This window comes from Podarcis melisellensis (assembly GCF_964234715.1).
Source record: "Podarcis melisellensis genome assembly, chromosome: 9".
Lineage (NCBI taxonomy): Eukaryota > Metazoa > Chordata > Lepidosauria > Squamata > Lacertidae > Podarcis > Podarcis melisellensis.
The window spans coordinates 28,650,441-28,665,259 of record NC_138541.1 but is presented as its reverse complement, the minus strand read 5'-3'; the positions used below and the strand labels follow the sequence as shown (position 1 = coordinate 28,665,259).

The 14,819-nt window shown below is 44.5% G+C and overlaps 1 protein-coding gene across 1 annotated transcript; it reads left to right on the top strand.

Annotated features, from left to right (window-relative positions):
* The first annotated feature begins 6,560 nt into the window (after positions 1–6,560).
* On the top strand, positions 6,561–14,647 carry CCNA2 (cyclin A2). The gene is made up of 8 exons (XM_081925176.1): positions 6,561–6,873; positions 7,618–7,879; positions 8,611–8,723; positions 9,652–9,875; positions 11,177–11,381; positions 11,893–12,006; positions 13,130–13,263; positions 13,487–14,647. The coding sequence occupies exons 1-8, from the start codon at positions 6,709–6,711 to the stop codon at positions 13,536–13,538; spliced, it is 1,269 nt and encodes a 422-aa protein (XP_081781302.1). The 5' UTR covers positions 6,561–6,708; the 3' UTR covers positions 13,539–14,647.
* The last annotated feature ends 172 nt before the right edge of the window (positions 14,648–14,819 follow it).

Below are 14,819 nucleotides of genomic sequence, written 5' to 3'. Positions count from 1 at the left end.
TGATGTTCCATGTTAAAGAGCAATTTGGAATCTGCAAAATTAATTTCGTGTCCTGTTTCTTTCATGTGTTGGAAAAGAGAGGAAGTTTTTTCTTCTTTTTTGACGGCATTCTTGTGTTCTGCGATACGTGCATTTATTCGTCTGTTTGTTTGTCCAATGTACGTGGCTGGGCAGACTTTGCAGGGTATTTCATAGACCCCTTGGTTTTCCAACTGGATTTTATCCTTGGGGTTTCTGAGGATATTGGCTATTTTTTGGTTGGTGCAAAAGGCTGTTTTGATATTGTGTTTATGGAGGATTTTGCTAATTTTATCTGTAGTGCCCTTGATATAAGGAAGGAGGGCCATGCCATTGTTTTCTTCTGTGTCTTGGTTTTTGGGGGGTGTTTCTTTTTGGATTAGCTTCGTAACCCTGTTTTGCTGGTATCCATTGGCAATTAACACATTTGAGAGATTCTGTAACTCAGTTACAGAAGGCACACTAGCCTGGGAACTTCCTCTCTGCCCAGAACATTGGAGGCTATACACCACACCCCCTCAACAGTATTTATAGGAACTCAAACACTGAGATCCTGCTCTGTTCCAGTAACAAGAAGCCGAAAGCACCAGCCTGAAGATGACGAGTGAGACCTCGTCGAAACGTCGCCTAGACACCCCAACTTTTACACGGGAAGACACCCGAGGACACCAAAACCTGCATTCCTGTACCCGTGAAAATCTACGAAAGCATATATATATATATATATATATTTGCTTTCGTAGATTTTCACGGGTACAGGAATGCAGGTTTTGGTGTCCTCGGGTGTCTTCCCGTGTAAAAGTTGGGGTGTCTAGGCGACGTTTCGACGAGGTCTCACTCGTCATCTTCAGGCTGGTGCTTTCGGCTTCTTGTTACTGGAACAGAGCAGGATCTCAGTGTTTGAGTTCCTATAAATACTGTTGAGGGGGTGTGGTGTATAGCCTCCAATGTTCTGGGCAGAGAGGAAGTTCCCAGGCTAGTGTGCCTTTTCTTCTTTTGTTCCTTAATTACTTGAGGGATATCTTGAGTGATTTCTTGAGTGATATCCTGAGTACCACTTAGGTGGGTCATTAGGTGTGGATTAGTTGCTAAAGTCTTTGTGTCTTGACCTCTTGAACTTTGTGAAGAGTTTTTCTGAGAAGATGGCTGTACTGCACTTAGTTGTGCTCTGGCTTGGCTTCGTGTATAGGGGCGAGCTGTGGTTTTGTGGCCTGTGTCAGCCAGATCTGTGTAGGGATTGCAGGGGGGTGCAGCATCCGGAGGTGCCACCATGGTTTGGCTACTGGATGGTGTCTGTAATTTATCTGTGGAGAGGGTCTGGGTTTGGGTCTGGTGTGGTTGATTGGTGATGGCGTTCTGTGTGCCTCTGGATCTGGTGTCAGTTTTTGTGGGGAGGGCTAATTTCCAGATGTCTGGCAAGCGGGATGTGTCGTCACGCTTGTTCATGTTGTGAGGGTGTTTCTCTATCTCGATGGCTTCCATGATTATTCTCTTGTGGTGATGTTCCATGTTAAAGAGCAATTTGGAATCTGCAAAATTAATTTCGTGTCCTGTTTCTTTCATGTGTTGGAAAAGAGAGGAAGTTTTTTCTTCTTTTTTGACGGCATTCTTGTGTTCTGCGATACGTGCATTTATTCGTCTGTTTGTTTGTCCAATGTACGTGGCTGGGCAGACTTTGCAGGGTATTTCATAGACCCCTTGGTTTTCCAACTGGATTTTATCCTTGGGGTTTCTGAGGATATTGGCTATTTTTTGGTTGGTGCAAAAGGCTGTTTTGATATTGTGTTTATGGAGGATTTTGCTAATTTTATCTGTAGTGCCCTTGATATAAGGAAGGAGGGCCATGCCATTGTTTTCTTCTGTGTCTTGGTTTTTGGGGGGTGTTTCTTTTTGGATTAGCTTCGTAACCCTGTTTTGCTGGTATCCATTGGCAATTAACACATTTGAGAGATTCTGTAACTCAGTTGTCAAGTGGTCTTTGTCAGCCAGGCGTTTGGTTCTGGAGATGAGAGTCTTGGCTACGGAGTTTATTTGTGCAGGGTGGTGGTGTGATTGTGCATGTAAGTAGCGGTTGGTGTGTGTTTTTTTCCGGTAGATAGTGTGTCCTAGGGAGCCATCAGGTTTTTTGTAGATTAGGACGTCAAGGAAGGGAAGTTGGTTGTTGGCTTCTATTTCCATAGTGAATTGTATTTTGGGGTGTAGGCTGTTGAGATGTGTGAGGAAGCTATCCAGTTTTTCCTTCCCGTGTGGCCAAATTACAAAGGTGTCGTCAACATATCTGAGCCAAAGTTTGGGTTTGTGTTCTGACTTGTCTAAAGCATTGGTTTCAAAGTGTTCCATGTACAGGTTTGCGATGACCGGTGAGAGGGGTGATCCCATAGGTGCTCCTTCTATCTGTTTGTATCTTTGTCCATTGTGGATGAAGTACGTGTTGGTTAGGCAGTGGTTGGTCAGGTCCAAGATGTATTCGGGGGGATTGTATTTGTTTTGAATGGCTGTCAAGGCTTCATTAATGGGCACTTGTGTGAAGAGAGATACAACATCGAAGCTCACAAGTAGGTCATTAGGATGTAGATTTTGCTTCTTTATTGTTTCTATGAACTGGAAGGAGTTTGGAACGTGTGAAGAGATGGATTCTGCATAGGGCTGAAGTTGCTTGGCGAGAAATTTAGCGAGATTTTGTAGAGGTGAGCCTATGGAGCTGACTATTGGTCTGAGTGGTGTTCCTTCTTTGTGTATCTTGGGGAGGCCGTAGAGTTTGGGGCATCTGGATGATTTTTCTCTGGGGATGATTCTTAGCTGGATTTCTTCACTGATAGGAGAGGCTTTTATTTTGGATTTGGTGGTTTTTTCCAGATAGGTGGTGGGATCTGTTTTTATAGGTTGGTAGGTAGGATCTTGGAGTAGATTTGATAGTTTTGCTTGGTAGTCCGATGTGTTCATCACAACAGTGGCATTACCTTTGTCTGCTGGGAGAATGATTATGTTGTTGTCTTTCCTCAGGTTGGTGAGTGCTTTCTGTTCTTCTTTGTGTAAATTGCTTCTGGGTGGTTTGCTGGAGCAGAGGATGTTGGTGACTTCAAGTCTGATTTTATTGGCTTCATCTGGGTTGATTTTGGTTAGGCTAGCTTCGACTCTGCATATGATGTTTTCCGTGGGGATGCGTCTCGGGGCGACTGCAAAGTTGAAACCTTTGGAGAGTACTTTGGTTTCAGTTGTGGTGAGGATCCTGTCTGATATGTTATGTACTGTTTGTTTCATGGGTTGTTGTGGAGGGTGGCTGGGCTTCTGGCGTTTCTCTAGTTTGTGGAGTTTGTTGGTGTGTGTGTCTGTCTTATGTGAGGTCTCCGTTTCAGCTCTCCAGACGGCTAGTTGTTTGCATTTGTCCCAGAGTGCAGGGTGGATTTTGTTACAGAGTTTGAGGTGAAGAGTGAGCAGATCTTTGTTGGTTTGGTTTAGTAGGTATCTTTTCTTGTGTAGTTCGTTTCTGATTAGGGATAGTTCAGTTCGTTTCAGGATCCTTTCGGTAGCTGGGGTTTTAGAATGGAATTTAAGTTGGAAGCATGTGGGAATTAAGTTGTTGTCTCGGCAGTTGCGTAGGAACAAGAGATCACATAAGATGGTGGCTCTTCGGACTTCTAGTTTCTCGTAGGTTCTTGTCAGCTGGAAGGTTTCCTCCCCGTAGAGGTGAGATATTTGCTTTCGTAGATTTTCACGGGTACAGGAATGCAGGTTTTGGTGTCCTCGGGTGTCTTCCCGTGTAAAAGTTGGGGTGTCTAGGCGACGTTTCGACGAGGTCTCACTCGTCATCTTCAGGCTGGTGCTTTCGGCTTCTTGTTACTGGAACAGAGCAGGATCTCAGTGTTTGAGTTCCTATAAATACTGTTGAGGGGGTGTGGCTCCATAAACACAATATCAAAACAGCCTTTTGCACCAACCAAAAAATAGCCAATATCCTCAGAAACCCCAAGGATAAAATCCAGTTGGAAAACCAAGGGGTCTATGAAATACCCTGCAAAGTCTGCCCAGCCACGTACATTGGACAAACAAACAGACGAATAAATGCACGTATCGCAGAACACAAGAATGCCGTCAAAAAAGAAGAAAAAACTTCCTCTCTTTTCCAACACATGAAAGAAACAGGACACGAAATTAATTTTGCAGATTCCAAATTGCTCTTTAACATGGAACATCACCACAAGAGAATAATCATGGAAGCCATCGAGATAGAGAAACACCCTCACAACATGAACAAGCGTGACGACACATCCCGCTTGCCAGACATCTGGAAATTAGCCCTCCCCACAAAAACTGACACCAGATCCAGAGGCACACAGAACGCCATCACCAATCAACCACACCAGACCCAAACCCAGACCCTCTCCACAGATAAATTACAGACACCATCCAGTAGCCAAACCATGGTGGCACCTCCGGATGCTGCACCCCCCTGCAATCCCTACACAGATCTGGCTGACACAGGCCACAAAACCACAGCTCGCCCCTATACACGAAGCCAAGCCAGAGCACAACTAAGTGCAGTACAGCCATCTTCTCAGAAAAACTCTTCACAAAGTTCAAGAGGTCAAGACACAAAGACTTTAGCAACTAATCCACACCTAATGACCCACCTAAGTGGTACTCAGGATATCACTCAAGAAATCACTCAAGATATCCCTCAAGTAATTAAGGAACAAAAGAAGAAAAGGCACACTAGCCTGGGAACTTCCTCTCTGCCCAGAACATTGGAGGCTATACACCACACCCCCTCAACAGTATTTATAGGAACTCAAACACTGAGATCCTGCTCTGTTCCAGTAACAAGAAGCCGAAAGCACCAGCCTGAAGATGACGAGTGAGACCTCGTCGAAACGTCGCCTAGACACCCCAACTTTTACACGGGAAGACACCCGAGGACACCAAAACCTGCATATATATATATATATATATATATATATGATCAAATAAAAACAACCACCCAATAATGCCCACCCCAAAACACTTTTTCTAGTGTTAGCTCATGCACAAGCTAAATTGCAGGAAATGGTACTGCATCTAAGGATCTAAAGCAGGCATCCCCAACCTGTGGCCCTCCAGATGTTTTGGCCTACAACTCCCATGATCCCTAGCTAACAGGACCAGTGGTCGGGGATGATGGGAATTGTAGTCTAAAACATCTGGAGGGCCGAAGGTTGGGGATGCCTGGCCTAAAGGAAAGGTCGTGTGAAAGTTTGTTTCTGTGCTCCCTAGAGGTAAAGGTAAAGGGACTCCTGACCGCTAGGTCCAGTCGCGGACGACTCTGAGGTTGTGGCGCTCATCTTGCTTTATTGGCTGAGGGAGCCGATGTACAGCTTCTGGGTCGTGTGGCCAGCATGACTAAGCCGCTTCTGGCGAACTAGAGCAGTGCATGGAAATGCTGTTTACCTTCCTGCCGGAGCAGTACCTATTTATCTACTTGCACTTGGATGTGCTTTCGAACTGCTAGGTTGGATGTAACTGTGCAGTATAAGATAATCAACAGATAAAGTACAGCAAGAATAATTGGAAGTCATTTTTAATTTATTGTTTTACAAGTTTTACAATCGTTCACATCATTGGGAGTACAAATGATGTTATAAGAATTGTGTTGTTTCATACATTGCTATTGTCTGTCTGTCAATTTATAGTTTATTTGATTGTATGTTGGTTGGTTGGTTTGCTTTCCTGGCACAAATGTATCTATTTTAAAACAATAAAGACATACAGTATTGCAAAAAAACAAACACAAAAAACCCAAACTGCTAGGTTAGCAGGAGTAGGGACCAAGCAACTGGAGCTCACCCTGTTGCGGGGATTTGAACCGCCGACCTTCTGATCGGCAAGCCCTAGGCTCTGTGGTTTAACCTGTGGATTAAATTCTCCTGAACTCAATATACTTACTTTTATTTATTTATTTAAAAGCCCAGCTTTTAGCCGACAAGGCTCTGAGTCAGTACTAAAACAGTACATTAAGCCCACAATTTACGCACATGATTTTTGTGCGTGGCAAAAAAAGTTTCATTGAACCTCATGGGATTTTATTTTCCGCGATTTTGGTTTTAGCTGCGACCTGTCCAGAGACGTTCTGTGCTCTCAGTCTAAAGGTATGGCGAATGCGGAAAAGCGATCTCAACCACAAGTTCTTGATTAAGCATGAATAAATAGAGAATGAATAAATAAATATGGTCGTGTGTCTTGTGCAGAGGCGTTTCGCGCTGTTCCCGCCCTCCCAAGTTTCCAGGCAGGGATCTTACGCGAAGACATTTAAAATCAGGGGCGTCGAGAGAGATGTGACTCTTCGCAGAATCCTCTGAGTACGAATTAAACCTCGGATCTAAAGCTCGAAGGTGTCCTTATTCGCCCCCTGAGCGCCCGTCCCGCCGATAAGCAGCAGAAGCAGCAGCATCTCTGCGGGCGGCGGGAGGAGCTTCCAAGCCCCGCCTCCGAGCGCGTCTAGCAGCGGTTTGACCCTCGCCAGCTTCCGTGCCGCGACGTGACGTCGAGGGCAGCCGCTTCGCCATTGGCGGATTCAATCGTCGCGGGCTACTTGAACGGCGAAAGCGGAGCGGGCCCGAAAGAGAACGAGAGCGAAGCCGCCGAGCGAGGGTCCGTTCAGAGCAGCTCGGCTCGAGGATCCCCGGTTCTGCAGTCGCCGCCGCCGCGCTTATCGCCATGCTGACGGGAGCCGCCGCCGCCGCCGCCGCCTCCCTGGCTCGGGAGAACCAGGAGAACGTGCCTCCGGGAGCGAAGGGCGACCCTCGGCTGGCGGGCGCTGCGCTGGGGACGCGGGTCGCTCTGGGGCTGCTGCGGCCCAACCGGGAGCCCCTCGCCCAGCCGTCGCAGGTAAAGGGCCGGAGGGGAAGGGGAGCCGTTTCCCGCGCCCCTGGGCCGGTCGGAGCTGCTCCAGACCCCGCATCCGCCATCTTAGAGCTTGGGGCAGAAAAGAGAAGGAGGTGGCGGAGAGGCTCCTTGCATTGGGGGAAGAGAGGGGCGGGATGTCCCCCACCCCAAGCTCCGGGCGCCCACCTTGCTGCTACTACTGCTTTTGCAAGCGAGAGCTTTCGGGGCTCAGTGGCGGGAGAGGACCTGGCCCTCGAGGCTGCAGGGGGCGCTCCCCGCGGGCGGGTCCCAGAAAGGGCGCCCGGAGGGAGGGCGCCAACTTGGGCGGCGCGCCTCTGGCCGCCCTGCCCTCGCTGATGGTTTCGGTGCACGATGTATGCGAGCATCGCCTCCCGCTTCGTTCCGAGGCGGCCGCGACATGGAGCCGCAGCGTGGCCTCTCATCGTGGGGACACACCCGCAGGGCATCTTGGTTCACGCTACAGGTATATCCCACGCTTTCCCCTGGGAGGTCAGGGTTTTCAACCTTCGCTTCTCTCCTGTGAGGTTGGGAAATAGTGACTGCACTGTTTTCTGCCTTCCTGTTGAACCTGGGGATCCCAGTGTCTCATACTTGAACTGCTACGCTGCCCAGGCTTTTATTTAAAAAGGAAAAGAAAAAATGAGTTCTGCCAGTGGAAAGGTTATCAAATGCCAATGTCGGGTATAGGGTGCATGATTGCTAACAGTGAACTTCGTGTTACAGGCTTCCCTCAGCCAAATTCCATGGAGTACCAATGATGAAAACTGCCTCGATGTTCCCCTGGGCAAAATGGGGAATAAGCAGCCCGCTTTTACCATCCATATGGATGAGCCTGATGTCACCAGGCAGAAAAAACGTATGATGTCGAAAAGGATGTCTTCAAGTGAAGAGGCCCTAGGCTTGAAGACGGCAGTCGCTTCAATGGGAATCAGGAAACCTCTGACACCTATAGATAACCCAATGGATCTGAGCTTCGGTGAGGGTAAGAATAGGTTTGCATACTTCAGGGTCCCAGCCCAAAGTTTAAAGAAATCCTGGCTTTTAGTCATATGGGGGTGCAGTCCAGGTGTCCCAACACAGATTAGTCTTCCGGAGTAAAGTAGTGGAAAATTGTTACATTTGCTACTAAGGGCATAGAATCATAGACTTGGAAGGGGCCACGGGACTCATCTAGTCCAACCCCTTACAATTCAGGAATCTTTTTGCCTAATGTGGGGCTCAAACACAACCCTGAGATGCAAAGTCTCGTGCCTTGCTGACCCAGCTATCCCCGCTGGTTTGTTTTTTTTAAAGGAAACAGTTACTCTTAACTGTTGGCAGGTTAATTTATTAAAGCATTAAACTACAGTTCACAAGCAAGGTCTACTCTGGACTTGAAAGAACTAAACCTTTAGTTGCTTTATAACAGGCATGTCCAACTGGCCGATCGCGATCTACTGGTCGATCACAGGGTGTCTCTGGTCAATTGCGCGATCCTGATTGATGACCCAAAACCAACCAACCCCCCCCCCCCAAATCTCAACAACTGATCAATCCCCCCCAAAAGGATCAATCCAATGGGTAGATCACTGCCAGTTTTTTATGGTGGGAGTAGATCGCAGTCTCTTGGGAGTTGGATGTGCCTGCTTTATAGCATTCACTGTTGAACTTAAGATGTTGCTTCATAAGAATGAAAATTGTTTTACATATTGCTCTACATATTTTGCATTTTAGGATCTCCAAGTATTATGGATATGTCAATAGTCCAAGAAACGGAACAGAGAATTAATGTTAACCACGTACCAGACTACATTGAAGATATCTATAAGTATCTTAGGGAAATGGAGGTGAGACTACAGCTTAGACATTTTATTTTTGGAGGGAGGAATTCTACCTAATTGAGTTTGGGTCCCTTTTTACTGCACAGACATTATCTTGGTATGTTCATATGAAGGGTTTGGCTGTCGATTTTCTGCTGGGTTCCCTTGTAAAATGCATACAAATACATACTAGGTCAAAGAATGTCAAGTCCCCCTATGCAATACAATTCTGGCTTGCATGGCCTGCCACCACTCCTTTAATCTATTCTAAGTGAATATGCAGCTATATTTGCAATTTGCCACTTGTCTGGTGTGATAGCAATTGCAGACAATTGACTTAGATGCTGTATAAAAAGCTGGTGAGTGATGGGGGCCAGTTAAGTGGAGAATGGATAGCTACTATTGTGAGTGTTAACTTTTATCTCTTTTGGTTAGCTCTCTTGATTGTAGAAAGGAAAATTTGAGGCTTGCAGTCATAAACCATGCTAGCATGAACTTGGCAAGGAACTAGATCAGTTGTGAGCACAAGTAGAAGTGCCAATTCAGATATTAGGCATGTTTGTTCCAGTTTAATCTACAACACAATGTGCTGACTCTCCAGGCTACTTGGGTAGCATATTTCTTGGAAACTTGCATCTAATAGCAAATAGGTCTGACCACTTTTTTAATATCAAAAGGAGCTCTGAACCAATGTATCCAAACAGGATAACTGTCCTCTTTCAATTTGTTGTCTGATCACACAGATGGCTCCCCATCAATTGTGAGCAAGTGAATTTAAAATATAGGTTTCTTGTTTTTCAAAATCTTAAACTGGGACAAAAGTGGCGACCTGATGACTTCCCCAACCCAGAGTTGTAAAGCTGGCCTGCAGTCTCCCAGCAGAAAATCAAATTTCATAGCAGCCCAAAGCGCTTCAAAAAGTGGCAGGAAGTAATTAACAATGTCCTCTTTATAGGTGAAATGCAAGCCCAAAGCAGGTTACATGAAGAAGCAGCCAGACATCACAAACAATATGCGGGCTATTCTTGTGGACTGGCTAGTGGAGGTTGGCGAAGAGTACAAGCTCCAAAATGAAACTTTGCACTTGGCGGTAAACTACATTGACAGGTTTCTGTCTTCAATGTCAGTGCTAAGAGGGAAACTTCAACTTCTGGGAACTGCTGCCATGCTGTTGGCATCGTAAGTAAACTTAATATCCATTGTATTCTATATTTGTTTTACTTTGGAATATTATGTTTTGTCTCATAAAAACCAATATTTCCCAATTCTGAGAATCCAGAGACAGGTAAAATCGTTCAACGCTTCCCAAGTACAGTACTGACACCCATATCAGAAATATGTATCTGGGCAAAGTACTGCTGAAATGTGCTTATTGTTTTACAAATGTGTAAATTCTTTCACAGCCTCAGGCCATTAAAGCAGTGTACAAGAAAAGAATAAACTACAAATTGTAAAAGCTATTGCTACAATTACTGTTCCATAAATCATTTTGTCACACCTCGGGGAAAGTCTATAGGCATCTAAACATGATTCTGGGTGTCTAATTTCAGCTGGAGTGGCACAGTATTCTTGCTGCCCATCTGAGTAGTACAGTTGCCAGGCATGGGCATATGGGGAGGGTTGTTCCCTTCGGTTACCTGGTCTCAAGTTGCTTTGGATTTTAAATGCTAAAAGCAATACCTTGAACTGTTTCTGGTAGAATATTGGTAGCCTGTGCAGCTCGCTTAGGAGAGGTGTTATATGGTGTTGGTGGAATACAGTAAGCCTGCAACATACATATATTTAACTAATGTGCATTCAGCTTTACATGCATGGCAAATAAAAGAGAGGGGGTTCTGATAAAAATGACTTTGCCAATCTCACCTGCCATTGAACCCAATGTGTTCTGACTATCCACAATTCTGGCTTTAGGTATAATCCCCAGATTGTAACCTCCGGGTAAGTTCTGGCCTTATTGTACCTCAGTCAACAACCTAGCTGCTGCATTCTGTACCAGTTGCGCTCCTAGCCACTGAGGCCACCTGAGCATTGAGTGACAAAGTCTGGTCAGTGAGCACTCCAAACTGCATGCCTGCTCTTTCAGAAAGAGTGCAGTCTGTGCTTACAAACACGAATCCAGTGCATTGCTCTTTGAATATAAATCTTGAGCTATAAACATTCAGGTCTATTAATCTTTTAAAGATGCTATTGCAACTTGCTGGTGTTTTACACCATTGCCTGCTGCATACAGGGTACCAGGCTGCATACTGGGTACCAGGGTACCTAGAACATGCCAGGGTCTTTCCCTACTTCTGAGAGTTCCCAAGCTGGTTGCAGCAAAGCACTGGGAGGCAGATAGGATATACAAAGTAGGATAAAAACAAACAGCATCTTTACTGGATACTTTGCTTATCCTAATGCATACTTTGGGATGAAATGGTACAAGGGATGGAGACAAATGCAGCTTGATGCTTACAGCAGTGCTTTCCTTTCTACCCTAGAAAGTTTGAAGAAATCTACCCTCCTGAAGTAGCAGAATTTGTATATATCACAGATGACACTTACACAAAGAAACAAGTCCTCAGGATGGAGCACTTAGTTCTGAAAGTCCTTTCATTTGATCTGGCAGCGCCTACTATAAACCAGTTCCTTTCTCAATACTTCTTGCACCAGCCAGCTAGCTCCCAAGTGGAAAACCTGGCAACGGTAAGTGTTGGTTCTGCACATAAGGTTTTGTTTTTTCCTTCAGTTCCTGTGGGAACCAGGTGCCTTCTCTTAAGGAAGAGCTTTGTTTGAGGCATGTGTTAGAACCATAGACAGGACTACGAGGGCAGCCCTACAAGGCAGGAATCAACCCTATGATTAAGAGTCTTATGCTGTACCGATTGAACCATCCCAACTCTTAACCATCGTTGGCAGGGGGGGGGGGTAAAACTTTCACCAGCTAATGTGGCTAGAGGAGGGCACAGCATGAGTCCAACTGAATGGCGTATTTTCCAGGAGCTTATTAGAAGCGTCTGTGTTACCTGAAGGGTACAATTTCCATGTACTTGTGTGGTGTAGGACAGAAAGGGGCTGGCTTGGTTTAGCCAATGCCACTCACAGCTTGTTAGTCTGTTAATGTACAGAGACAGTTTGTTTGCCTGTTTTGAAGGTGCAGCTTCTGTACGGCAAAAATGCAGTGGGCCAGGTTTAAGCATGTTTTCTCTCTCTACAGTACTTGGGAGAACTGAGTTTAATTGATGCTGAGACATACCTGAAATATTTGCCATCAGTAATTGCTGCCGCAGCATTTCATACAGCAAACTATACTATTTCTGGAAAAACTTGGGTATGTATACTACTTGCCTTAATACACATATTGGAGCGTCAAAGGGTCTACCTCTACTTCAGCCTGCCTGTACACTGAAATCAGTTGTCCTCTTCTGTATCCTCTGGCCATCAGGTCAGGCAAGTGGGAAGGCAGCCACCATGGTTATGGGGCCCTGCCTGGAAAATTCTCACCCTGTGAAGACTTGCCTGGTTACCTACATTGTTTCCTAGCACCAGGCAAAAACCTTTATTTTTCCCAACCTTGTACCTTACAACTTTAGAGGCTTTGTTTCTGTTTTTGCTATGATGTATTCTCACTTTCAAACTGCCTTGAAAGTTAACTGTTATGGGGCAGTGTATGACATTCAGTTGACATTACTGTAGAAGATGAGTAGGTGTTTCGCCTTGAGGCACATAGGAACAGAGTATCAGTGGTATTTAGTATGTTGCTTGGTGGCCTGTAAAGATTGCTGGACACTTTCAATGGTCCAATTCTACAGTTGTTACTTGGGAGGTTCCAATGAAAGACTGCAAAATGTGAGCACAAGGATTCATAGGCCATAATATCTAACTGCTCTGTACTTCTAGGTATGACACTTTCTGTACAACCTACCTCTTTGTCCCTTGCCCCATTTTTAAAATTCCCCCTCCCCAAACGCTCAAGTATTTGACCCATGATTAGCATTGACGCAATTCCTTTATCATTAAATATAAATGATGTTCCGCCGTCTACAACCCTACAGGCACCCCGGGGCAAATTCTGGTCTTAAGGGTACTGAAAAGGATAATGTCCTCTGGGAGACTTGAGTGCATAGAATGCCTAGGTTCTTTAGGCAATAAACAATGGGACTACTATCATCTTCAGGCTCTCTTAACACAACAGACTTTGCTCTCTTCTGCCATTTAATCAGATTTGCTCTTAAGTGCCATGGAGATAAATCTACAAAAGTAGAGAAAGAACTGTCTTCCCTACTATGCTTTAAAAAAATCTTTCCCTACAGTTCATCCCATGTCAACCCCAACTCTTCCTTTGATAATGCCAAATTTCAGATTCAGGACAAAGCCTAAGAAAATAGGAGCAGTGTTCCAGCAATAATGCTGAAAGGCAGAGTTGAATAACCATCTGACAATTTCCTTGGCAGACTGACTCTCTTGCTGAAGTTACGGGATACACAATTGAAAGTCTTAAGCCTTGTATAATGGACCTCCACAAGACCTACCAGACAGCGGCACAGCATACGCAACAGTCTATACGGGAGAAATACAAGGCTGTAAAGTAAGGCTCTTTCCTATGCTTTTTGTCTAAACAGTTGGGGGTACACTAAAACAGGGGTGGCAAACATTATAGAAGCTGTAGTTTAATATCGGCAGGGAAGGCACCATGTTGACTGCTGCTGCATTAGAATATATTGTCATTTTCTACACAAATACAGTTGATAGAATATAAATACTGTGCCGGAGAGCAGAAGTTAAGTGTTTGTCTATCTTATCCTTTTCAGGTACCATGCAGTATCACTCATTGACCCGCCAGAGACACTAATCTTATCATAACAATCAAACTTGACATCTCAAAGGTGTATATTACCTGTAATGGCAACTGTACAGTTTTAAACTTTTATTTAGACTTCAATCACTCTGGTATATTACCATAGAAAATTGTGAAGTTTTCTACTTTTATAATGTTTTAATGTAAACTTTTGTACATGCAATCTTGTTCTAAATACTTAGGTGACGCGCCTTTAAAAGTTCTGTTGAAACAGACTAAAACCATGCAGGTCAACCACTTAAGTACTGCTGACCCTTTTTTAAAAATAAGAGCATGTAAGTAGGGATTCTGACTCTAAATGTCAAATCAAGAAAATTCAATAGAGTCTGTCTGCATACTTGAAATACTAATACGAAGGAAGGTTCAGTCTATTCAGACTCCTATATACAATTAAGTTGCAACAGTATATTTGGGAAAGTCAACTAATGCTTAACATAATTTAAGAGTGACGCTACTTTTTACAGTTCTGAGTAGCCATTAAGAATGTTGACTGGTTATTAGATGTTTGTGCCTGCTGGTGGCAGTAGTGCCACTTAAGTTCATGCTGCTACAGTAGCTTATGAAACGCTGCATTAATGATTTTCACTCTAACCCACAGAAACGGAGTCTTGAAAACAAGGGCAAAAAATAGCATTCTTGTCATAGGAAGGCTATATAGACAGCTATTGCTGTCTGAAAACTGTCTTGGCTTGTACTCTTGAGGTCACAAATTGAAACTACTTAATGTGTCGCCTATTTGAGCATGCCAAACTATAACCTAGACGTAAAGGCCATGGATTTGGTCCTAGAAGTAGCACAGAGCTGAACAGTGATCTCAACTCATGCATACTGCTCTGCAATCCAACTGCAGCTAGCAAAGGTCCTAGGCTTGGGTAGCTGTTCAAATGTGATATGTATTGATACAGGGTAGAAGTAGTGGGTCTGCTGTACAAACTAAGCCCTGGTTTGAAAGGTTTTTTATATTTGTAAGGGTGGCTAACTTTTATATTCATATTTAAGTAGGATTTTCTGTAAGATAGGATACTGCTTCACATGTGCTCACAGCAAACCAATTGCATGTAAAGACCTACGTGTAAACCATCTTGAAGCTGGTCAATAAAATCCTGAAAGAGGACTTGTCTGCCTTTGTGTTAACCTATTTTCAATATAAGTGCTTCATAGGACCTTCTCAAGTTCAATACCATTTTATAGGGCTATTTCTAAAAACGTCACTTTTAAAACTGTGACCTAGAGGTTTGGATGTCAAAGAGGAGGAAAGATTATCTTTTCTCATTACCCTGTGAACA